The 27,409-nt window shown below is 38.8% G+C and overlaps 1 protein-coding gene across 2 annotated transcripts in view; it reads left to right on the top strand.

Moving 5' to 3' along the window:
• The first annotated feature begins 4,555 nt into the window (after nucleotides 1-4,555).
• Nucleotides 4,556-27,409, top strand: part of disp1 (dispatched homolog 1 (Drosophila)) — a 24,408-nt gene continuing 1,554 nt past the window's right edge. The window contains exons 1-8 of one of the 2 annotated variants that reach the window (XM_060883020.1): nucleotides 4,556-5,022; nucleotides 9,891-10,400; nucleotides 16,177-16,206; nucleotides 16,671-16,794; nucleotides 18,888-19,015; nucleotides 23,897-23,994; nucleotides 24,677-24,774; nucleotides 25,117-27,409. The exon at nucleotides 25,117-27,409 is cut by the window's right edge and continues 1,554 nt beyond it. In XM_060883020.1, coding sequence (XP_060739003.1) covers nucleotides 9,895-10,400; nucleotides 16,177-16,206; nucleotides 16,671-16,794; nucleotides 18,888-19,015; nucleotides 23,897-23,994; nucleotides 24,677-24,774; nucleotides 25,117-27,409 — 3,277 coding nt within the window. In that variant the 5' untranslated portion in view covers nucleotides 4,556-5,022; nucleotides 9,891-9,894. Of the gene's footprint in view, nucleotides 5,023-9,890; nucleotides 10,401-16,176; nucleotides 16,207-16,670; nucleotides 16,795-18,887; nucleotides 19,016-23,896; nucleotides 23,995-24,033; nucleotides 24,181-24,287; nucleotides 24,588-24,676; nucleotides 24,775-25,116 lie in introns of those variants that run through there. The other variant, XM_060883021.1, reaches the window with a different exon arrangement.

The following is a 27,409-nucleotide window of genomic DNA, read 5'->3' as shown; positions in this document are numbered from 1 at the left end:
GTATTCGGATGATGTGATGACTGACAGTTCTGATAATGCAGTACTTGTAGATATGAAGCAGGAAATATAATTATGGTGAGTTGTTAATCAGGGTGATTGTCTGGGGTAAGAAACTGTTCCTGTGTCTGGCAGTTTTGGTAAGCAAAGCAATGTAGCACCTGCCAGAAGGGAGGAGCTGAAAGAGGTTGTGTCCAGGGTGTGAAAGGTCAGTAGTGCCCAAAGACATTTAAGATGCAAAATTATGTTATTGTATAAGTTAAAAGGAGGAACTATGTAAAAGCAATTTATTAACATATGCAGGTTATCACAGTTTTAATGTTTATAGAAAGTTCTCGTTGTCATAGCAGCTCCTTCTATGTAGGCCTTTGTGTAAGGATTTGTTCATCTCGGACACAGACAGCATGTAAGTTCTCCTAGATTTTACAGTGTGTTGTTAATTTATTTTGCGGTCATAGCTCAGCATGGGTTGAAATACTAACAAATTCATAAAAACCCACAGGATCAGCAGAATACTGTCAGGGGACATTGAGTTGCCCACCCCACTGTTTCTCTCTGCTCAACATTCAGGACTCACCTCTCGGTTTAAAAATGAAACTTTGTTAATTACACACAGGTGGATGATTATTATACTCCTTTCATAAAAAACAGATAAACTATGCCCCTACTGCTGCACTATAAAACTATAGTGTGTCTGAATGAAGGTCAGCGAAACAATATTACCTTGGTAGCTATGTCAAATTATTTTTCTAAATGTCTATGCATATGTTAAGAAAGTGATTTGGGAAAGACCCAAAGCCATTACTAACCTAAAAATATGATTTTTAAAAATACTAAAAGCATCTGTACAATAATATCCGGCTGTGTTTTATACATGTAGTATTTTACTGTGGATTTCAGCTGTTACTCCTCAAGCGCACCAAAGGTTTGAGTGACTTTTTGCCAGGTCCAGTAAAATGGTGATATCAATCAGAATCAGAATCATAAATATTTTAGTAAGTGCTTGTCTTGCATTGAAAGTAAACTGACTCATTTTATATCAGATAAAATAATTCATTTGTTTTTACTGATTAAAAATGTTTCATAAATCCATTTCCTTCAGTGTACTGGTAAAAAGGATTACTTACAGAGAACTTATATAGTGCTATAAATAACTTGTGCATGGTTTTGGGAGTAACACATGGCAGACAACTGCACCTTGGCTCCTAAAACATCGGTCAGCTTTACATAAAGCTGAATCCAACCTCCTTTCTTCAATATATGGTGAGCAGCATATTTTGGATCAACCCCTGGTACAGAACTGAGAATAAACTTATACATAATACTTATACCAAATTCCTTGTGTGTGTCAACACACGGGCAATAAACCTGATTCTGATGATGGAGACCCTAATGCAAATCCAACTGCTGCAACAGCAGCTCAAAGCCAGCACAATATAGCTGGCTATAAGCTATTGATATATAGAGATATATATGGGGTATTTCATACATCCATTCATTCTCTCACTGTTCCTTAATCTGTTTATTGCTAATATACTATGTCTGTTTCCCCAAGATGTTTTTCCAATCTTCCAGCTGTACACACTGTAGTCTCATATTCTTGTTCTTGGCTCACAGAAGTAGAACCCGATCCTCATGTGTTGTAGGTGATCTGCCTCAAGGTTTCACATGCTGTGTGTTTTGAGATACTTTTCTGCTTACCACAGTTATCTGGGCTGCTTTCCTGTCGGATTGAACACTTGTTGGCATTGGCAGGAAGAAATTAGTGCTAAATCTATAATGATTTCAGAAATTTTATGCTAATTTATAAGTTGCTTAATAGCACCTTGTTACACAACACCACTTGATATATACAGCTGTAGAAAGGACACTATTTATAATCCCACTCTCTTGTATCACCCAGATGAGGATAAGGTTCTGGAGACAAAGGGAATTGGCGACACAGATGGTGAGGTCGTGAACTGAAGTTAGATTGTAGAAAATACATGTGAGAAGAACGATTATAAGAATTAATGACTTTTAATTTTCACTCCATTTCATACGTTATTTCCACATTATCATGAAGATTAAATCCAACAGTGTTATTTGTGCCGATTGTTTTAGGCTATATACATCTAGTTAAATCCAAACGTAATTCAAAATGTATTAAAAATAAAATAATAATAATAATAATCAGCGCTACTCCGTCCAGGGTGTATCCTGCCTTGATGCCCAATGACGCCTGAGGATAGGCACAGGCTCCCCGTGACCCGAGTAGTTCGGATAAGCGGTAGAAGATGAATGAATGAATGAATAATCAGCGCTGCCTTACAGTCACATTGTCCACAACGGGAGCGCAGGAGGAGATGGCGCGACTACATGTGATACAGAATAGCATGAAATACCCTTTTATTAGAGAACTGCAGAGCACAGTGTAAAAACGAAATATTTTCCTTAATGTACATATAGCTATCATAAAATGTCAAAGTCTGCAAATACAGTCATGAAGCACAATCGCTACTCATCATCGGTCCTAATTACTGTGTTCATTACAAAACCGTCATGAAGAAGTATGTGTTCACTATAACATTTTCGTCTTAAATTTTCGCCCACAAATTAATTCTGTGATTTTGTCAAGGTGATAACAATCAGTCTAATTGCTAGAAACATATAAATCCTCCGGTGACCCGGGTATGTAATGCTTCATGATGGCACTGCTGGAGGATTACGCCAATGGCAGAATAAGGAGAGAACGTGTTTTCAGGGACCATGATGATGACTGGCTAATAAGCCGATTTAGATTCCCTAGAGCTGTGCTCTTAGATCTATGTGCTGAATTGGGTCCAGTATTAGAGAGGGCAACATGCCGGAACCATGCCATCCCAGTCCAAATACAAGTCCTCACCATGCACTCTGGGGTTCTTGGCAACCGGCTGTTTCCAGCGGGAATTGGCAGACAGGTAAATTATTTATATAAAAAAAACTATAAGTAATCCTCAACTTTGTCTAAGACCTTTTTGTATATGAAATAATTCTATTGGAATCTATCATCTCACCCTATAGGTCTGGTATATCACAGCCGTCCCTGAGTGCCATAATATCTGTCGTTTTGAATGGTATACTTAATATGGGTAGTCGATACACCAGGTTCCCCTACACTGTGCGAGAACAGGCCGAAATTAAAATGCAATTTGCAGCAATGTCTGGTTTCCCAAATGTAATCGGCGCAATTGACTGCGCTCATGTTGCTATAAGTTCACATCTGAAAATGAATGTGCTTATGGTAATAGAAAGCATGTGCATTCTATTAATGTGCAAATCATATGTGTCTCCAACATGACCCTCACAAACATTGTGGCACGCTGGCCTGGTTCAACACATGATTCCTTTATCTTGAAACATAGCAGTGTAGGGAACAGACTAAATGCACGCGCAGTACGTGATGGCTGGCTTCTTGGTGAATATTAAAAAGTAGAAACTGTAACAATTTTGTTTTTAATATAATTATAACAATGTTGCTTTTAATATAATTATAACCTGCAGGCGACAGTGGCTACCCCCTGAGACGCTGGCTCCTCACCCCGTTTTTAAAGCCGCAGAGGAAACTCATTATAACGAGGTCCACATCTCGTGCCCGCGCAGTGATTTGCATTGACTATTTATGGTTAAAAATGGGCGTGTACAGGGCGGGATTTGAGGCTGGTTCATGTACGCACATCTGCGGGTGATCTGTGATTTATAAAGGGAACATTGCTTACAGGTGTTTTTGTACGCACGGTTTTATAAATCGGAATTTTTTTTGGCGTACGCCAATTTTGGATTTTGGGCGTACGTAAACTTTTAGTAGGGATCCTACTCACAGTTTTATAAATGAGACCCCAGGTCTCTTTACCATATCATATTAGGGAGTTTTTCCTTGCCACTGTAGCCTCAGACTTGCTCAATAAGGATAAACATTAATGAAATTTTGTACTTTATATTTTTTATTCAGATTTTTTTTTTATATATCTGTAAAGCTGTTCATTGTTAAAATTGCTTTATCAATAAAATTGAATATCCATACTACTGTTTTCATGTAATTATTGCAATTGTATTTGATGTTTAAATCTTGTGGTATGCTCACACTGCAAATTTTAATGGTGTTTTTAATTGTAAATATGTTTAGGTTTCTGTGTGTGTGTGTGTCTCTGTGTGTGTGTGTGCATGGGGGGTCAAAATGTTTGTTAGTCGTAATTATTTAATCATTTGATATTTTAAATAAATTATTATTTAATATTATTTATTATTTAAATATTTTATTATTTATCAAAAATATTGTAATATTTAATTAGAATTAATTATGTAAAATATTGATGACAACACCACCACATATACCCTGCATATACCCTGACAGTACATAGAGAGGCAGTAGAAATGCTGGAAAAATCAGGGAGCTTCAAATGATCCATCTAATGTAAGATCACTTCCTAACTCTCAGATTTCCCTTCATGACGTCATCAGCGACTGTAGCCAATGGGAGTGTGTATGAGGCGGGTTAACATACGGGAAGACCTGCACCCAATCAGGGTAGGGTCTGTGGGTGGGATCTGGCTGTAGTACTTCCATGTGTACCCCTGCTCCAGGAGGTTCCTGGAGGAGGTGCATGGTGCTGGAGATGAAGGACGAGCCTGAAGCCTGCTCACTGAGGAGGGAGGGTGTCGCTTGTGCAGTGTAGCCTTGGTCACTCCAGTGGTTGGGAAGGGTAACTTTCCCCGTGTGAAAATACAGCTGCTGTATTCGGCCAATCACAAAGCAGTGGGGATCTTGTGGGGAATGTCGCTGGGATGTCTTTGGGCCTACTACGTGTTCTGAACCCCTCACAGCAACGTTAGCACACGGTGCGATTGTCACTGTGTTACTGGCTGTTTTTAATGCAAAAACAATCATTCCGATTCTGTCTTTATTAAATCTACTGCTGTTTGTGGACCACACGGAGAAGCTGGACAGAAAAAACACCACCAAGAAAAAAAACTTCTACTCTGATTATTTCTGGCAACAAAGATCCAGGTAAGGATTTATGATTTATGTCTTGGGTTTTTGTGGAGCTCGTTATTGTTCAGCATATGATCATGTAACAGTAAGAGATGTGTAAAGATCAACGCCTCAGTGTAGCTGTGAAGGGAAGAAAGGAAAAGGAAATGAAATGCGAGGAAAAGACGCGGCTGTGAAGCGCCTGCAGTGTTTGTAGTGAAAGTTTGTCGACTCCTGGAAGGTAAATAATCCGAGTGGAAGAGAGTCGTTTTTTCTTATTAATACGTGCTTTCAGTGCGGTCCAGAAATCCGCTGTGTAACCTACACAACTCTATACTACACAACACTACACTACACAACACTACACTACACAACTCTACACTACACAACACTACACTACACAATACTACACTACACTACACTACACTACACAACTCTACACTACACAACTCTACACTACACTACACAACTCTTCTCTACACTACAACTCTACACTACACAACACTACACTACACAACTCTACACTACACTACACAACTCTACACTACACTACACAACTCTACACTACACAACTCTTCTCTACACTACACAACTCTACACTACATTACACAACTCTTCTCTACACTACTCTACACTACTCTACACAACTCTACACTACACTACACAACTCTTCTCTACACTACACAACTCTACACTACACAACTCTTCTCTACACTACACAACTCTACACTACATTACACAACTCTTCTCTACACTACTCTACACTACTCTACACAACTCTACACTACACTACACTACACAACTCTTCTCTACACTACACAACTCTACACTACACAACTCTTCTCTACACTACACAACTCTACACTACACTACACTACACAACTCTTCTCTACACTACACAACTCTTCTCTACACTACACAACTCTACACTACACAACACTACACTACACAACTCTACACTACACTACACAACACTACACTACACAACTCTTCTCTACACTACACAACTCTACACTACACAACTCTACACTACACAACTCTTCTCTACACTACACAACTCTACACTACACTACACTACACAACTCTTCTCTACACTACACAACTCTTCTCTACACTACACTACACTACACTACACTACACAACTCTTCTCTACACTACACAACTCTTCTCTACACTACACAACTCTACACTACACTACACTACACAACTCTTCTCTACACTACACAACTCTTCTCTACACTACACAACTCTTCTCTACACTACACAACTCTTCTCTACACTACACAACTCTTCTCTACACTACACAACTCTACACTACACAACTCTTCTCTACACTACACAACTCTACACTACATTATACAACTCTTCTCTACACTACTCTACACAACTCTACACTACACAACTCTTCTCTACACTACACAACTCTTCTCTACACTACACAACTCTACACTACACAACTCTTCTCTACACTACACAACTCTACACAACTCTACATTACACAACTCTTCTCTACACTACTCTACTCTACACTACACAACTCTACACAACTCTACATTACACAACTCTTCTCTACACTACACAACTCTTCTCTACACTACTCTACACAACTCTCCACTACACAACTCTTCTCTACACTACACAACTCTTCTCTACACTACACAACTCTACACTACACAACTCTTCTCTACACTACACAACTCTACATTACACAACTCTTCTCTACACTACACTACTCTACACTACACAACTCTACACAACTCTACACTACACAACTCTTCTCTACACTACACAACTCTTCTCTACACTACTCTACACTACACAACTCTTCTCTACACTACACAACTCTTCTCTACACTACACAACTCTTCTCTACACTTCACTACACAACTATTCTCTACACTACACCTACACAACTATTCTCTACACTACACCTACACTACACAACACCTACACTACACAACACCTACACTACACAACTCTTCTCTACACTACACAACACCTACACTACACAACACCTACACTACTCTACAAAACACAACACTTGTGCGTCTTTGCTTTAATTAGTTAGTTTAAATAACTTTCTGACGCTTTTCTCTTTTTCTTGTGGTTTAACTTTCTAGAATTAAAATAAAGGGACACAATCTTTAAAGGTACAATCATCAATATTTTCACTTCCAACTTCTACAAATATTAAAAGTAATTTAGAAATTACAAACAATAGTTTAACCATTTGTTTCAGAACATGTCTATTCCCTAGGTAAAAAAAAAAACGTTAGAGACCTGCGTTCCGGTCCGGGATGTTTATTAGTCCGTAGATAGGCATCTTGTCTGTTATTTTATAGCCACGCCCCCACATCAACATCACATACTGATAACTGATAACATAATTAAGGATTATAAGGCAAATGTTTATAGAGCTGAAGCTCTGTTTTCAAGTAAGTACATGTGTATGTGTGTGAAGGTGATAGCTATAGTCTTTCGATAGCTACTTGCTATATTTAATTACGGTCTTCTAATCTGATTCCAGTCCATAAAACAGACTGGTCAAGCAGTATTCCAAGAGTGCCTATGTTTCCTATAACGCACTGTTGGTTTTTTTTTGTTTGTTTTGTTTCACTGTGTGCATCTCTCCATTGTTTGTATTCTGCCTGTAAAATTCCACTTCCCAGTTGGAAACATTTGCTATAGTAGTGTTAGCGACACCTCAGTGGACATTGCAAAGAAAAGAAAATAAAAGCCCATTTCATCTGGAACACCTTAAACAGAAATGTACAAATCAATGTGAGCCAGCAAGCCAACTAGTAGACCTGCTATGACTAAGTGTAGCTTCTTCCAGATCTATTTGACACAGACATGAGACCAGACATGAGTCTGCACAGATGCTGTACAAAAAGTAGTCCCATCTTTTAATGGGTAGATTGTTCAAATCATGAGCTTAATTTTTAAAGTTCTTTCACACCCCAACATCTTTAGTGAAACTGTCTTACTTTATTGAATTTGAGTCATAAACATAAAAAAACTACCGAAAACACAAATTCACAAGACACAAAAGAAGGTCCAACGCTAAATAACAGCGTCCTGATATGCTATTTGATATCAGGAGGCTTAGTGTTTATTAGTTTGGTCCTGTTTGTTTGTGTGATTTTCTACTAGTTGACCTCATGATTCTTGATAACAACAATAGCATATTTTAGCAAGTGCAAACAAATAACAAACTGAAATGTGCTATTGTTTGGATAACTGTACTAGCACACACTGATGTTAAATAGGTTGGTGTGTCAGTTGATCATCTCTTAAGTAAATAAATATAGTTTAGAGACTGTGAAATCGTTTTATTAAGTATAAGTAGATACGCTTTTTTTAAATTGAGCATCATGTCATCATCTCTATAATTGGCTGCTGTGTCAGTGATTCTTTCCACAGTGGATTTTTTTTTTCATCTCAGACCAGTTCGCTCTCCTGAAATAAAACGTAAACCGGTTTAATGATTACTTTTATTTCATGTTAACAAGCTCAAATCATTCTCCACTCACCAAATAAGGGCTAAGATTGGGGTGGGGGGAAGGCTCGGGACTTCCGGAAGATCTGTTAATAATGGAGAGCTCGTAATGCAGATTTGTTTAACGACTCGTGTCTTGTTTTATTCTGGAGAATGTAAAGTGTGATTTTTGCCTCCATACTGGGGTCAAAAGCTCTCCTGTTCTCTGAGAGCTGCTAAATGGGTGGCATTTATTCCATTTGGTTTTATTTCCACAGACGAAAATAAGAAACCTTTCCACCAAAGCGATGTGTACACATCTCTAATTCTAGAGTCTTCCGGAAATCAGTGTCACTATGACTAATGACAGAAGAATAATAGATAGACTTTGCACACAGAACAGACTGTACGAGGTCAAAGTTGGTCATACAGGAATATTGCAGATGTTCCTTCTTTTTTTGTGTGTGTTCCTTCCTGATCAGGATTACTTGCAAGATCCAATGCAAACAGGATCATTACACACACGCACAAAGAGAAGTGGCAAGTAAAGAATATAGGAAAGAACAAATGCAGCAGCTGATCCAGATTATAAGAAAGAGAGAGCAGAAAAGCTTATAAAAATTGGAAAATCCCACGGTAAACAGAGTGTATTCAGTGATGTATATCTACTAGTCCAATTCTGCAGATTACCCTGTATCAGGATGAGTAACAGTGTTTCGTTGCAGCACTCCCCGCAGAAGAGTTAAAAAACCCCCCACACCGTGTCACTTTAGTTTCAAGAATATTCTTAAAACCTACCTGCTTTTAACCCCAGTACTTAGAGTGCTCTCATCATCTCTATAATTACAGTGTAAGTAATGCCCTTCAGTACAGGTGTGTGATTAAGGTTAAAAAGATAAGATGTCTGCCTCGAAGCAAGACCACATCAGCAAAAAAAAAATTCAGGTGCTCATGGCATTTCTTGTAATTTTATGTTCAGCATCGTGCTTCTAGGTGTCACGAGTCCAGCCTGCTGATTATGCTGCGAAAAAACCGCGAACACTCAGATAACGTCTGTAAATACAGTCATTTATGCCTTTGTTTTATGTCTTTCATCACATCATCAAAGCTACTCTTGGTTTCTTTGAGGACTCAGTATGTAGATCAAGGTGCTGAGAAAAGCTTGTTTTAGGATGGATGCAGCATGACGCAGCCTACAACCGCTTTTCCTACAATGACGAAGAAACTGGAGAACCTGTAGGAAACCTTTTAAAGCATAGGGAGAACATGCAGACATTTACTGTATCTCAAAGCCTTGATAAATCACCCCGCCCTCATTTTCATATATGAATGTAAATCATTTATGTATTGTATTGATAATAGGAGCAAGATTTTCTGCTGTCTTCTCTTTTAAGTTGTAAACTGAACCATATAACTTTCTTTTCAGTTGAATGGTGGAAGGCCATATGGCTCTGATGGAGGCTTCAATTAACCACCTGCCACTCAATAATACTGGAGACCCCCTAAGCATGAGTGCTGCTTTGCCCAGTGAGCCTGCCAGCTCTGTCACAGAGTCTACACTGGAGACAAATGAGAACACGGAGCAGAAAGCGAGAACATTGACCAGAACGGATCCACCAATCCAAAACTGCATCAAGCAGAACTGTTCTATCCAGTCGTCGTCGTCGTCGTCACCTCGGTCCTCGGTTTTTTTGTCACGGTACAATTCTCCAAAGCTGTTGTCTGCATCGCTTCCGCATCATTCTTCTGCTTGTTGCCATTTTCAAGAGTCTGAGTGCTGTAATTTGAAACAGCAAGATGGAAGCCTTTTCCAGGGGTCCTTGCATTCAAGGGCTCTTCACATGGGCCCCTGTTGTGTGCAGGGGACACCCAGATTCTGCATGCAACATCAATGGCAGGAGCGTTTCCAGAACCAACCAAACATGACCACATTCAGGTAATGGATTTCTGGTTTATTTTGTGAACGGGCTTATTTAAGCTAGACAATATGGCCTTTTTTATTCTTTTCCGTTGAATGAATAAGAAAACGTTCCTACTAGAGATGAGCCGGATACTCGGCTGAAACGAGTATCCGGTACGGATAAAGCACTTCTGCCGAGTACGAGTATTATACGAGTAATAAGAGTCAATATCTGTGCTCGGATTGAATGAAAATCATCATTGGGTAGCTGATTGTGTCAGCGTTCTGTGATAGGCTAGTCACAGCGTCCCTCCCCTACACACATACAGCTTCAGCTTTTTACTTCGGATTGTAACGTTAATAATACGTACTTACTAACCAGTAGAGTTCTGGTAAACGTGGGTTCGTTCAGACGTGGTGCTTGCTTGGTAGAATGCGACTCGCATTGCGTCTCTGCCTGTCGGAGATTTTTTTTCTTTTTTAAACCTTCAGCTGTCTCTAACCAGTAACCAGACACTGAGTGTCTGACACGTTTTTGCTGTATTTCATAAAAACATAAAGGTAGTAAGCTGGTGTTATAAATATTACAAATTTAATTATTAAGCTACACGCGCACACACGCGCACACACCTGGTGTGGAAATAAAAAAATAAAAAAAATCATACTGATCATAAAAAAATTAAAAGTTAAAAAAGAAAGTTATGTTGTTCATTACATTTTACTTCATAATTGCACTGCATTGTTTTGTTTTCATTGTTGCAAAACTTGTTCTGTAATATAGTTCGTTTGCTATCGTGATCAAAACCATTGATCTGAAGCTCAATCCTGATGCTGTCCTGTAAATATTTTTCTAATCAGCAATAAATATAAAAATTTCTGATCAACCCATATCAATTGCATGTTTAAAATAACATACCGGTTAAAGCCCCACCCATTTCAAGACAAGCCCCACCCACTCCGAGTACAGATACAGATACAGATAATTCATATGGTATACAGATACAGATAATGCTGTACTCGCTCATCCCTAGTTCCTACATGAAACCTCACCTTGGTTAAACCTGTTAAATTTTGCAGTCTGTTTCTGCCAGCTGATTGGCTGACCATATAATTGAGCAGATGTTCCTATTCAATTAGACAGTGAGTGTGTGTGTGTGTGTGTGTGTGTGTGTGTGCGTATTGAAAGTGTGGGTCGTGTAGTTGTTAGGGTTAAAGCAGCAGTTCTTTGGTGCAGGTCTACAGTATCTACTGAAGACATTTTGGGAAGTTTCCATGTAGGTCCACAGCAGCAGATGGAGAAAGGAGCACATACGGACGAAACAGGGTGAACTATTAGAAGGAATCTTGTACCAGCAGCATGTCCAGCATGAGGACATGTATGGTGTGTGTGTGAGAGAGAGAGAGAGCGAGCGTGTGAGAGAGAGAGAGAGAGAGAGAGAGAGAGAGAGAGAACAGATGATTAGATATGATCTTATCCTACAGTTTTTTGAAAGTAAGTACTCTGAGAGAGTCTCAGTGGGAAATCTATAGCGGTGACATCATAACAAAACTGTTTAACATACTACACACTCGAAGGCATAAAACATCTCACGCGCCAATAACAAAAACAAGAAAAACAAACCTGTGTGTGTCTAGTGATAACGTTGTATATAGGGAAATGATCAGTCCTCTGTCGTAACCTTCATTATTCTCTGTACTGCGTCATAGAATCGGTCGTGACTCGGACACTATGGATTGAGACCTTTCAGTGCTGTGAAGGTCATAAAAAGTATTTTATAATGAATGTGACATTTAACTCGAAGTCATAACCATGAACTTGTCTCTGTATCGTGCAGCGTTATATTTCTCAGCTTAGCAAAATTCACATCTATATACAAAACACACACACACAACAAAATTCACATCTGCATACAAAACGCACCTATATTACAAAATTCACACACCTGTATAACAAAACACACACATTTTTTGTATTTCCAGCATGGGGGAAACTCACATGGTAATATTTTACATAATAATTACTAGCTCTGTACTTAGCACTTTGAGATAGCGTCAGGCTAAGCTGCAGTTAGGGTTAAAGCAGTTTTCACACCAAAAAAAAAAAAAAGCCAACTAACTTTACTGTATTAGTGCAGAGGCCAGTGAATATTCTAATCTCACACACATTTTTAAATCTGCTAGTGATTTCCTTTCAACTTTCTCGCTATTAACGATCTGTTTAATCCTTTAATCCTTTCTGATGCAGTGTTTCCCTGCTCTACTGCAGGAGTCACACAAGGTGTCGCTCATGAATCGGATATTCACACCTCCTGTTCTCTCACACACACACACACACACACACACACACGATGATCTGTTCACAAGATACTCAGCTCTGGATCTTAAGATTATGAAAATACATATATTTTTTTATTTATATTACACAGTATATACACCCCAAACTCCTCATTATTACCTGTGATACGCCAAAGGCCTCAGATCATAACACAGATATTCTTTATAGTCAGGGGTCATTTATAAAAAAAAAAAAAAAAACTATATTTCACATTTATTCTGCCTTTCATTAATTAATAAATCATTTTTTTAAAGCAGTTCATCAGAAGGATTTATCATCATAAAACCTCATTTCAAAGCCGAAGATATTGTAAGCGATCTAGTGATCAACTTCATGATACTAATGTTGTCAGGATAATATCAGCAGCTAATTGTTCAGTTCAGGACTGAAAAAATTTCCTCCCACGTCTCACAGAAATCTGACATATAACAACCCCATGGAGGAGTTTTTGGATGTAAACGATGATATCCTTGAGCTGACCAATATTTTAAACCTTTTTAAAACATTCTCTAACAACCAAAAACTCGCAGGCTTTTAGTACACCAACTGATTCAAATGTAAAGGTCATTAAATATTCTTTATATCACTTTTTTATAAGTTATTTCTTGGGGACGGTGGATATAGTTTGTTCAGTGGATCGTTTTTCAGCCCGGAAACACGGTTCGTGAATTCCATCGTTTTATTTTAGCATCAGGAAAGTCGTGAAAGGATCAGGTCAAGGTGATCAGACAGGAGTGAATGAATACCGGAGAAGATTCAAGAAATAGATCGATTCAAATACATTGGCAAAAAATATGTGCACCCTTGACCATCACACCCGTGTGTCCCTGTTGATCTGATTCCAGCCGTTATAATCAGCTCCACTCTTCTGTAAAGTCGTTTCACTAGACGTTGGATCCCAACTGTGTGGATTCATTCATCCATCAAGTCATCAATCAGCACTGAGTTTGTTTTGCTCAGGGGGAAAATAAAAATCATCATAAACGGAACAGGGGATTCTGGCAATTGGTTGGGCCACACAATATGGGTGAAAAGAGCAGTTGCATTCTAGCATTGAAACTCAAACCATTTTCTATTTTCTGATGAGAATAAAAAGAACATTGTATAAACTATAAACACGTACATATGTCCGGACTTGGTGTTTGTAAAACAGAGTCATGAAATCATGTAATGGTACATAATGGGTTTCGTTAGAAATATTTTAAACAGTATGCTTGTGCAAGGTCATTTCAATTAAAGTTAATTAAGTTTGGTACACAAGTTTGTTCCTACAATACAGAGGTTCACAGATGTTTAAAGGTTTTTTCTTTAGTAGCATCCTTCCTGTTTGTCATACAGTGATGTTCCATGTTCAAGAACTCAAGCCCAAATGTCTCTATTGTTCTGAGATTCTCATTATACTTTTCTTTCTTTCTTTCTCTCTTTCTCTCTTTCTCTCTTTCTCTTTCTCTCTCTCTTCTCTCTCTTTCTCTCTTTCTCTCTCTCTCTTCTCTCTCTTTCTTTCTTTCTCTCTCTCTCTGTGTCACACTCTCTCTCTCTCTCTCTCTCCCTCCCTCCCTCTCTCCCTAAATGGGTTCATGGTCACACCAAGGTCAAATATGTGACCTATTCTTTTCCCACCAATCGCTTGCTCCATGTTTGAATGTTTTATTTAAAGGGTATTTGAGTTCTACTTGTTTGAATAATTCTTTTTAGGCTATCTATTCATTAAAATGTTTTTTTTTGGAATGTAGGACACCGTATGATTCTATTTGAAACTCTTTTCAGATCCTCCATGTTTGGTAGTTTCTTTCTACACAATACATTTTCCTCTACATTCCTGTATGAGGATATGGAGAGAAATTATTGTCCATTGTGGTACTTTTCCATAGAAGAATAAAAGAGTTATTGTTCTCCATTGACATTTGCTAACTTGCTCAGATGCAGAATAATCTACTACGTGGTTAATCATCACATGAATATCATGGCTTGTTTTGTAGAACCTAAATCTTTGACTTAAAGCCTACAGATAAACATTTATAATACGAACGTCGTAATTAATCTTTAATCGATTAAAGCTTTTGAATTTTTCCAAAAATGCATATGAATGCATACGACTATTATAATTGGTTAAAGAAGACACAGCCTTGGCCCACAGGCTCATGACCAGTGTTTGAGTCCTGGTCAGCTTGCTCTAACATAGGAAATGGTGTTGGTGTGGCACAGAGTTAGAAGAAAGAGATGTTCAAAGCCCAATCGATCCTCTCAGTTTAAAATACCATGATCAGTGTTTAGGGATGGTACAGTATTAAGATCTGAACTTTATTTCCCTCAGTGCTTCGGTGCTCTTAATTATATTGGAGAGAGCCACATGATGTCATAGTACTTTAACTGTTTAATAAGGGAGATCAGTGTATATATACAGTCTTTCATTTCTATTTAAAGGATCAGACAAGCTCAGACAATCTCAGGGAACAGTCTAGAAGACCAGAACATCATTTCAGAGAGTAATCCCAGGATTAAATAAGGGCTAGTAACAGAAGAAGGCTTAGGGAGATGTTTTAAGAGAGCTTTTAAGTGCTTAAGGAGAGGAGCTTGATTTTGCCTACATCAGCCGTAACATCAGGTAACTTAAGGAAGCTCTGAGAATAATATAATCTTCTGGGTATCTCGCTTCAGTGTTCATCAGTATTGTCTGTTTTGTGAGTAAAGAGGGACAAAGGGAAGTGATGGTTTTATGATGTCATCATTACCAGGATATGCTGTTCTGTCAGTAAATAAATATTAAATTAGTTTTTTGATTGAACTTTGTTTTAGCTTTTAATAATAATAATAATAATAATAATAATAATATATATAAAGTCCACCAGTATAATGTATAACCTTAAGCAGGTAATACAATCATTGTTATTGTACTGAGTTCAGACTTCGTTATGTGTCTACGCTGATCCTCTTTGGGTCCACGTGTAAATGTAAGATCCTGATTGTTTACACTGAAGGAAGTTACCATCCAGGGTCAAGCTTGGAATTTGAAACAGTCCTTCTGTTCCAAAAGATGCCCTTTTCCCCCCAGTACTGAATAGTCGGCATATTACTGTGTAGATCAGAAAATCTGCAAAATCTTATATTAATTACATCAGTTGATACGGTGTCAGTAATGATTACTGTAGGAAATTCAAACATGGAGGTTTTTTTTTTCCACAGAACATCTTATGAGCACCAACTGGGTGGTCGTTAAATGAATGTTTCTCTGAACACAAGGATTCCAGCATACTTCATTATCATGGGTGTTTCAATGGGGTGGTGAAAGCTCTGTGCTCACAGCTGGGCTCTTGAGCAAGGCCCTTAACATTCAGCTGCTTAATGTTTTAAATGATGAGAATGTCTGTCTAACAAATGGCATAAATGTAAATATTAATTGAAGTAGCAGCCAATCTGAGATTGCTTGTCCTTTGCTGTAATAACACCATACATTTTCATTTCTTTCTTCTCCTGCAGTCCTGCAAGACCATTTCGAGTCCCCAAAAGGTAACATCACATCTCATCTTTTGTCCTTGTGCATTAAAACTTGTGTGTTAATACTTTGCTTGTTCTCCAATGAATGTCAATCCCTGTTTGGTTGTGGCTATGTCTGTATTCTGTATCGTTAGACACGAGTAAAGATCCATGTCAATTTCATAGGACACATTTGACACTGAATGTTCACTCGATACTAGACGTGATCAGGTTTTTTCACCAGACCAATCGAAAGACAAAATCCGCCTGAATTAGTTGTACAAATGATTGTCAGTTTTTGTAAAAATGACTTCACTTGACCAAAGGAACCCAAACATTCACTGCTCATCTGTTCCGGTTTAAAAAAAACAAAAACGAGTCAAAAATGGCCTCAGTCGAATTTAAAGTACTTTTGAGCTAAATTAACTAAATCTTAAGGGGTATTTTTCTTTCTCCTGTAATGGCATGCTGTAAAATGAGCTTCTTTCTGCCTCCAGTTACGCAGAGCTCATTGCAGACTGGCCTGTGGTGGTCCTCGGTGTGTGTACTATACTCATTGTGGTATGCACTTTAGTAGGCGTCCTTGTTCCAGACCTGCCGGACTTCTCAGATCCGTTACTGGTAAGACGTTTGAATTTCTGTTATTCTTTCAAGACAAGAGCTTTAATTCACTTCTTAGGCATGTATTTTGACTTGTTATGAAACCAGTTTGAAAGATGAATGCTTGTAAATCTGAAGGATTAAACCAGAGGGTCAGGGCTGAACCCAGTTTAGACATTTTCCACTGATCAGAGACATCTTTATCAGACTGACTAGGTTGTTAGACATGGTTGTTACAACAGGATGATCTGGCCTGATATAATTCCTAAGGGCACTTTGGTGCTTGCTCATTTCCATGTTATCTTTAGATTAGATTATCGTGACTTGCTTCAGATCTCTGCAGCTTATCCCAAATGCAGCTTCATTCCTTCCACTGTATTCATGTAGCTGTTTACAACTGATTTAAAGGTGGGGTGAACAATGTTTGAAATGTTGACATTTGACATCACCTAAACAAACACGCCCCTAACCCAAATGGGTGTCACCCCTGTTTTGATAGCTCCGCCCCACACGGAACCTTATGGGGCAGCTGACAGAGGGGATATTTTTATCAATAAATGAACCCAATGAGTAATACTATGGTAATACAAATGTGTTTTTGTAGTACTCTGTGTTGTACTGTGAAAGGTTTAGCTCCGTTTCACGCGGAAGACGTTCAGTTCTCTCCAGTGCTGGAAAGCTGATCCTATATTAACACGGGTCCTGCTTCTTGTCTTATTGTAAGCCTTTTTTCGCTTTTAGTTTTTATCCGTCATGTCACCCATTTCAGCTAATGTCAGACATGTGCACTGAACACTCTCTCCACCGCATATTGACAAGACACACCCCTTTCTGCTCATTGGTTACATGTTTGTTTTGTTTTTTGGCCCGACTCAGTTTTCTAAAGCATTTTTTAAACATTATGCACCCCACCTTTAAAGCCACAAATCTTTACCTGTATATTTCTCTTGTTAAATAAAATTCAGAGAACAAAGTGAGAGAAGGTTGTTATTCCTTATGTATAGGTTGTACATTTTCTTCCTGACCAGATACATACGTCTTGTGATCCTTCTACAACATTAAAAAAAATTCACATAGGATTTCTTTCTCTGAGTGACCCCTGTTATTGAATATTTATAAACACATTTTCCCTTGGATAAAACTTGTCTTTAACACATGACAAATGAGTTGTCCTTATAAACCATCACGCATGGTCGTATATTAAATATCCATTTGGGGTTTGAATACTTTAAACATTACTGAAGTATATTGTCGCTGTCAGGTGGAAACCTCGTATGTCCAAATTTTGTCAATTTCATATTTTTTCACATATCGATGCTATTGGTCAGTCCCCAGGTGGGTCTGTTATTTTTACAAGTTATTAACCAATCTAAAGTCTTGAAAATGCAAATCTCTTAACTCCATTGGACACTTCAACTGTCTGAGAAATCTCGTAACTCCACCTCTTCTTCACTCCGTGGGAGAGCTTCACGGCATTGCATTATGTGTATTGCATCACTTATAGCTCTTAAACCTTTAAAATAGAGTTTAGGAAGATGTATGTAACTACACTCATTAGCTTTTTTTAACTATTGAAGCCTTGTCTCTTGTCAAAAGGCTCAACGTGACCGCAGACTTTATTGAACACTGCTGGCCGCAGCGACGTCTGTGTCCGTACCGTTCTTATCAATGACAACATAATCTCGTATCTCCCTGCTCCCAAGTCATAAAGCTTGTATCTCCGATAAAACGTGACTTTGGGAAAATGTTGTGTTAATGTTGGTACACAACAGTATGATAGCAATATATGGTATAATAACAACTTTAACGATACAATGTTTAATAACTCAAAAAAATACGGCGTATTTTTAATTTCCTGAAAAATAATGGTTTTGGAGATACGAGGATTCCGCCCGACAGCGACGATATATATAATTAAACCCACATGCATGATCTTCAATTTCTTCATTCAGGAAGTGTGTAATATGACAAAAGTTGCCTTAGAAATGCGAAAGATGTGAGGCTAAACGCGATGACATGCAAACGTGTAAATTATGTACAAACTTATACTGACTTAGTTAATACTGTATTATTCTCTAAATATAGTTTTCCACTATTTTTGTTTCTTTTCATAGGGCTTTGAACCTCGGGGCACTACAATAGGTCAGAGGCTTGTGACATGGAACAACATGGTGAAAAACACAGGCTACAAAGCCACCTTGGCTAACTACCCCTTTAAATATGCAGATGAACAGGCCAAAAGGTAACACTGCCATTATTCTATCCATCCAAATGAACTGAGAGTATTTGAAATAAAGACATAAAATTAGGTACTTTTTTAAAAATCTTTTTGTATGTGTTAAACTGTTCAAATTATAGTAGAATGATGCGTAGGCAAGGTCTTATAAGTAGTCGGTTTTATTAGAATATTAAGTGACTAGAATAACTAGTAAAGGATTAGCGACCAGTGGTTTCTAACATTAACCTTCCCAAAGCACCTCAGCAACCTTTTTTTTTTTTTATTAATTTTATTAATTTTCTTATTTCTTTCATTTTGTCTATTTCTTTCATTACTTAATAATTAATCATAAAGGAGACATGTGTTGGCTGCAACTATAGCCTCAATTCCTTTGAGTTATGTCGGTCAGCTGTGCACATCTGGATCTGGTAAAATTGCACAAGGTCTGTCAGATTCAGTTGAGTATTGAGTTGAGTTTATAACATGTTCCGGCTCTTGCTTAGCTTTAACAATGTTCTTAGGGTCGTTATAGGGTTGAACCTCAAGACTCTTACAGATTGGACCACATTTTCTTTTAGGATTACACAATATTTGGCTTCATCCATCCTGCCCACAACGCTGACCAGTTTCCTAGATCCTGCTGAAAAGCAGCTCAGCACATGATTTTTTCATTAACAGACTTTTTAGCCACCATTATGCTGTTTTTGTGGGTTTTTTTTTTTTAAATACCTTTCTATTGATTAGCTATTCCATAAAGACCCATCTTTTTTTTTTTTTTTTTTTTTTTAGCTTTCAGATCTTGAGGGCTTGATTGTGTCTGTGACAGATGCCTTCTTTATCTGAGTTTTCACTGAGTTTTGATGAATAACCACATTCAGGTCCATGATGTCATATTCTCTAATGGCGCATCATGAAATGATCAAAATTTGGGATTGTTTTAATAATCAAGCCGCCTTTGGTACATTTTTCAAAACTTTGTCCTGGGCTTATTTTGATAGCTCTTTTGTCTTCATGATGTTGTTTCTTTAGATATGAATGGAATCTTCAAACCTTTTTTACATTTTATTTGTCATGTTGCAGATTGGTATTATAGGTCATTATACAAAAATAGCTCAAAGAATTCCATTGCATTTCCAGGTTATAACACTACACAGAATGAGTACCTGTGCAGTGGGCTGTAAAGTATTATTTACGGATTTTAAACCGAACAGACATCTAGATGCCCTAATTAGATGCGTTATTTTAGAATTAAACAGTGCTCCTATTGCCATCTGAAAGCTTGTGAAGTAGCCTGATCTTATCACAGCTTGTTTCTGCTAAACCTAAATAGATTTACATCTGAGTACTTGGGATTACTTTGTTTATTCCCAGCTTGGCTAGCACAGTTGGCCAAAATGTTGACTCCAGAATTATTTGGCCACCAGCACATGCTCATTGCTAAAGTATGTAATTACTCCACCCTTTTTTACTGAATTATTTGCCAGCAAAACAGCTGTCTTCTATTACACTCGGTTTAGATCAGCATGCTGTATGCGTTCACAGAGAGAGATCTTAAGGGACTATGAAGGAAAGATTACAAGCTTAGTTACTATACTCACTGAAACCAAGAAAATCTGTGATTTGGGGGAGCTCTTCTGACTGAGGTTCAAGATACATGTGAGGAGACTACATGAGCTGAATGGCCTGCTCTCCTCCAGAGACCTACAGTCATGGCCAAAAGTATTGGAAGTTACAGATTTTGTGTTTTGCACAATAATCTAGAAACAATGTGAATGAACACCGCAACAGCTTAAGCAGTAGAGTGATCAGATGCATTTTAAATACTTGCAAAAAACTTTATTGGCAAAAAAAGTGAATTTATCCCCCCCAAAAATAACAAATTTAATTGGTTTTGGCCCTGGCATTATATACCCAGCTAACACCATTTCTCTAATCATATCATCAGCACATTTGAAAGTGTCATTAAATACTAATCAGGTGAAATCACGATCATACTGATTGGATTTTAAGAACAGATTGATTACTATAAGAGGAGGAAAGAATTGATTCCAGTCATTGTGTTCTTTTTAGCAATGGTTACCTCCAAAGAAAGATGTGTAGCTAACATTGCTTTGCATCAGAATGGCCTCACATGCAAGGAACTTGCTAAAAAGAATATTGCACCTGAAAGATCCATTTACCGGATCATCAAGGAGAGAGGTTTGACTACAGTGAAAAAGGAGTCAGGACGTCCCAGAGTGTCCAGCAAGCACCAGGACCATGTCCTCCTGAGGTGTCGGCTACGGTATCACCACCATTGCAGAGCTTGCTCAGGAATGGCAGCAGGTGGGTGTGAGTGCATCTGCATGCACAGTGAGACGAAGACTTTTGGACAACGGCCTGGTGTCAAGAAGGTCAGCAAAGAAGTCACTTCTCTCCCAGAAAAACATTAAGGACAGACTAAAATTCTGGACAACAGAAGAATGGTGCACGGTTATTTTCCCTGATGAAGCCCCCTTCCGACTATTTGGGACATCTGAAATATCTATTGTCCTGAAAAGAAAAGGTGAGTGCTACCATGAGTCCTGTGTCGTGTATACGGTGAAGCATCCTGAGACCATCCATGTTGCTTTTCAACCAAGGGAGTGGGATCAATCACATTTCTGCCCAAAAACACTGCTGTGAATAAAGAATGGTATCAAAACATCCTCCAAGAGCAACTTCTCTCAATGATTCTGGAGCAATTTGGTGATGATCTGTGCATTTTCCAGCATGATGGAGCACCATGTCACAAGACAAGAGTGATAATGAAGTGGCTTAACGATCATTACAGTGAAATTTCGAATCCGTGGCCAGGCAACTACCCGGATTTCAATCCCATTGAGAACCTGTGGTCAATCCTTAAAAGGCGAATGGACAAGCAGAAGCCCACAAATTGCGATCAACTCTGAGTACTAATAAGGCAAGGTCAGGATTTGGCCCCAAATCTAATATCCAGCATGGCAGGGTGAATTGCAAATGTTATGAAGATCAATAGTCAACACTGTTGACTGTTTGCATATATTTAATGTTTTTGCCAACAAAAGCCTTTAAAACCTAAGAAATGCTAATCTTTGTTTTCCAGTATACAAAAGAAACGTGGAAAAATAATCTTTAAATACTGAAGCAGCAAACGTCAAAAAACTACATAAAATCTATATAAATAGCCAAAACTTTGGGCTATGACAGTAGAAGGCTCCTGACACAGTTATCATTGATGACAGGGCAGCCTGAGGGCATCAGAAAAACACCCTTGGAGCTGTCTAAATGTTTCAACTGGCATTTGTACCCCAGCAACATGACCATCAGTATTCACTGACCCTATGTAGTGATTGCCCAAAGCACAATTCTGTCAAAATGGGAGCATGACATGTTTCCATATCTGATAAGTACTGGGCACACTGACCAGACAGGAGAGTTGATTTAGATTAGATTAGATTAGATTAGATTAGATTAGATTCAACTTTATTGTCATTACACATGTACAAGTATAAGGCAACGAAATGCAGTTTAGGTCTAACCAAAGTGCAATATATAGCAGCAAGTGCAGGATATGCAGTGTTTACATTAAATAAGTTAAATAAAATGGTAATTTACAGATGTGTATGTACTTTGAACACAATATACAGATGGCTATAACTATAAACTGAAATTTACAGAAGGATATGTGCTGTAACAAAATATATGGCTATTACTATAAACAGTAATTTACAGATGTGTATGTACTATGAACATAATGTACAGATGGCTTTGGTTGGTCGATTTATTCCCTGCTGTTAGAAGAAAAGCTTTGCTTAAACTCCTTAGTGGACATTCTGAATCTGATCGATCTATCAGGAACTAACAGATAAGATGCAGACAAGTACCATCTTTGTGTTACTTGGTTGAACACTATGAATGGAGCTCAGATTCAAAGTTATGAGGAGGGCCCAGCTTGAAGGTCATGAGCCATAGTGTGTGTTGCTACACTGCAAAAAAAGGTTTAGCAGGTTAGAGTGTGATTAAATTGGGTCAAGACAAACTCTGGGCTGCAGTCTGCCAGTTAAGCTCACTGTGGTGCCATTTTGCATAGTTGACCTTTAGGGCAGGTTGGCTTGGAGGTTCAGGTACTGGGGGTGCAGGTGGCAGCACAAGGGTAATGAAAGGATACACACACACACTTAACATGTTAAAGTGGCATGTATGCTCTAGTCCCAAAACCTGGAGATGTGGTGGGCCGCACAAGGCCAAAAGACAAATACATATAGCATAAACGCACTTGCCTGCACTTGATTTTGTCACGCAATAAGATTACACACAGAAATTGTGTTGTTAGTAACTGTTAAAATTAATATAATAAATTAACAGGAGGGGGCACGGTGGCTTAGTGGTTAGCACGTTCGCCTCACACCTCCAGGGTCGGGGTTCGATTCCCGCGTCCACCTTGTGTGTGTGGAGTTTGCATGTTCTCCCCGTGCCTCGGGGTTTCCTCTGGGTACTCCGGTTTCCTCCCCCGCTCCAAAGACATGCATGGTAGGTTAATTGGCATCTCTGGAAAATTGTCCCTAGTGTGTGGTTGCGTGAGTGAATGAGAGTGTGTGTGCGTGCCCTGCGATGGGTTGGCACTCCGTCCAGGGTGTATCCTGCCTTGATGCCCAATGACGCCTGAGATAGGCACAGGCTCCCCGTGACCCGAGGTAGTTCGGATAAGCGGTAGAAGATGAATGAATGAATGAATGAAATTAACAGGACTTTGTTACACAGAACAAAGCAAATGGGGTCATTAAATTCTTGAAACAAAATGATAGCCTGTTTATCTACAGTATGAACCATATATTATTTATTAGCAAAGTTTGTTCATTAAATTGATGCCTAACAATGTTCAATTTTCTTGCCATTTGGTTTTAGTCATCAAGAGGACCGGTGGTCAGAGGATCACGCTGAAAGAGATAAAAGACAAGCAGAATGGGACTTCAGTAAAGACAGTTTCTTCTGTGATGTTCCAGGTAAAGATTTTAAAGATGTAATGTTATTTGGGATAAAATATAATGTGAATTTTATTTTTACTGCCAGAGCCAATGTGAAACACCTGGATACCTCCATGTCTGTGTGTGTATATGCACGCCAAGACTTCTTGCAAAGACACATATTGACATATGACACAGTACTCGCAAAAAATACAACCGCCAGAGGTACAAGTAAATTTTTGTAAAATCCTCTGTTAGCAGATTTTACTGCTAGTTACACCTGTACCATCTTGGTAAGAATGTTCCTAGGGATAATGAATGTTTGTCTATAGACTTTATTGCAAAGAATACGCCATACATCACTACATGACTTTTGGATTTCGTGGTGGTCCAGCAGCCTGATCCCAGTTATCACCACGGGTTCGATTCCCGGACTGGGAACCATCCAACCAATCACCATCAGACCCAGGCCTGGATAAAATGGGAGGGTGGCATCAGGAAGGGGCACCTGGAGTAAAACCTGTACCACATCAAGAGGGAACAGCTGAAGGACAACAGCAGCAGCAACATCACTACATGACTTTGTTGGAAGGTCTTGGCATACATGTGCACATGCAGTAGGATATATCCAGGTATTCCTGTGGGCTCCTGGTCATTATCTGGAGTTTATAGAACTACAGTTGTTCTGTTTAGTGATTTTTGTCCAACTGGATCTTAACAGGTGACAGTTACTCTAGAATTGTGTTCACCTCTGCTGACGGGAAGAACTTGTGGAATATACAGGCCATAAAATCCATGTGCAATTTTGACAATACCAGGGTATGTGTGTGTTTTTTCTTTATTTATCTTTTAATTTTTGAGTTTTATTCTAAATCTTTTTTGTTCCTTACCTTTTGCCCAATGTAGTACAAATTTAGGAAAAATGGTTTTGTGGTTGATTTTAGTAAAGAATTCGTATTGCAGATTTGTATGCATTTTTTTTTTTTTTTTTTTAACAAATAAATGTTTTAGTGATGATTAATTCCTAGTCATTTTACATTCTAGTTTACAACACTAAACAATGTGGAAAAGTTCTTGGTTTGTGAATATTTCTGAAATAATTTGCACTGTTATTGACTGATTAATTAAGCACATTGATCATCATAAATCATGTCTTCTCAGGTTCGCTCTCATCCACAATACTGGAGTTTGTGCCAACGTGCCACATCTGCCTCTTGTTGTCCTAGCTGGACTCTTGGGAACTACATAGCTGTACTCACCAACAAGTCATCCTGCCAAAAGATAACAGAACGGGATGTATCTCTGACCTTAAAGGTCCTGCGCTCCTGTGCCAAGTTCTACTATAATGGCACATTAGGTCCAGAGTGTTGGGATGTGAATACACGCAGGAAAGACCAGTTCAAGTGTGCCAGTGTCCCCAGAAAATGCACCAAATACAATGCTGTATATCACATCCTACATTTCTTAGTGGACAAGGATTTCCTTAACCCAAAGAGCATTGAATTCCAACCACCTGATCTCAAATACAGCATGTTGTTCTCTCCCACAGAGAAAGGTGAAAGCATGATGAACATTTACTTGGACAACTTTGAGAACTGGAACGCCACAGATGGAGTCACCACCATCACGGGTATAGAGTTTGGCATCAAACACAATTTGTTCCAGGACTACCTTCTTACAGATACTATGTATCCTGCAATAGCGATTGCGATTGTACTAGTAGTTATGTGTGTATACACCAAGTCTGTTTTTATCACCATCATGACCATGTTTGCCATCATCAGCTCCTTAATTATCTCCTACGTCCTTTATCGTGTCGTCTTCAATTTTGAATTCTTCCCCTTTATGAATCTCACGGCATTAATTATTCTTGTCGGAATTGGTGCAGATGATGCTTTTGTGTTATGCGACGTCTGGAACTACACAAAAATTGACAAGCCGAACTCTGAGCTCTCCGAAACTGTCAATGTCACACTTCAGCATGCAGCACTTTCAATGTTTGTCACCAGCTTCACTACAGCTGCTGCCTTCTATGCTAATTACGTCAGCAACATTACAGCCATCCGCTGCTTTGGTGTCTATGCTGGCACTGCTATCCTGGTCAATTACATTCTAATGGTAACCTGGTTACCTGCTGTAGTGGTTCTTCATGAGCGATACCTGCTAAACATCTTCATGTGCTTCAGGTCACCACATCACACCACAAGCTTTTTGAAGAACATGTATCAGAATGCCAACAAGTGCCTGTTTGCTCTCTCAGAGTGTTCCCGCATTTTCTTTGAAAAAGTACTGCCATGGATTGTAATCAAACTGCGCTACCTGTGGCTCTTTTGGTACCTGGTCATAACTGCTGTTGGAGCGTATATCGTCTGTGTAAGCCCTAAAATAAAACTGCCTTCCTTGGAGCTATCAGAATTTCAAGTGTTTCGCGCCACACATCCTTTCGAACGCTATGATGCAGAATACAAAAAACTGTTCATGTTCGAACGTGTCCACCACGGAGAAGATCTTCACATGCCTATCACTATAATATGGGGTGTTATCCCAATAGACAGTGGTGATCCCATGAACCCCAAGAATAAAGGCAAACTGACACTCGATACAAGTTTTAACATAACCAGCCCTGCAAGCCAATTATGGATTCTCAACTTCTGTCAGAAGCTCAGGAACCAAAGCTTCGTGTTCCAGTCTAATGAACAAGATTTCACCAGTTGCTTCATGGAGACTTTTAAGCAGTGGATGGAGAACCAAGACTGCGATGAGGCTAGAGTCCTTCCATGTTGCAGTCAGTCCACATTCCCCTACAAACAGGATGTGTTTGAGTTGTGCATCAAGCGAGCTATTATGGAGCTGGATCGCAGCACTGTCTATCATTTGGACAGTAAGACACCGGGGCCGAGATTTGACATTAATGATACAATCCGTGCCATTGTGCTTGAATTCCATAGCACCTATCACTTCACCTTAGCGTATGAAAAAATGCATCTGTTTTACCATGAGGTGGATTCCTGGATCCAGGAAGAGTTAAAGAATGCTCCAGATGGATTAAACTATGGTTGGTTTGTCAGCAATTTAGAATTCTATGACCTCCAGGATAGTCTATCCGATGGAACTCTTATTGCCATGGCACTGTCTGTGGCAGTTGCCTTCAGTGTTATGCTTCTAACTACCTGGAATATCATTATTAGCCTTTATGCCATTATCTCTATAACTGGAACCATTTTTGTAACCGTGGGATCGCTGGTGCTTTTGGGATGGGAACTAAATATACTAGAGTCTGTTACCATATCAGTGGCTGTAGGGCTTTCTGTAGACTTTGCGGTACATTATGGTGTAGCATACCGTCTCGCACCAGAACCCGATAGGGAAGGGAAGGTGGTTTTTTCATTGAGTAGAATGGGTTCAGCCATTGCCATGGCAGCACTCACCACTTTTGTTGCTGGAGCAATGATGA

The sequence above is a fragment of the Tachysurus vachellii genome, chromosome 12 (assembly GCF_030014155.1).
Source record: "Tachysurus vachellii isolate PV-2020 chromosome 12, HZAU_Pvac_v1, whole genome shotgun sequence".
In the NCBI taxonomy this organism is placed as follows: domain Eukaryota; kingdom Metazoa; phylum Chordata; class Actinopteri; order Siluriformes; family Bagridae; genus Tachysurus; species Tachysurus vachellii.
This window is presented reverse-complemented; position numbering and strand designations above follow the sequence as displayed.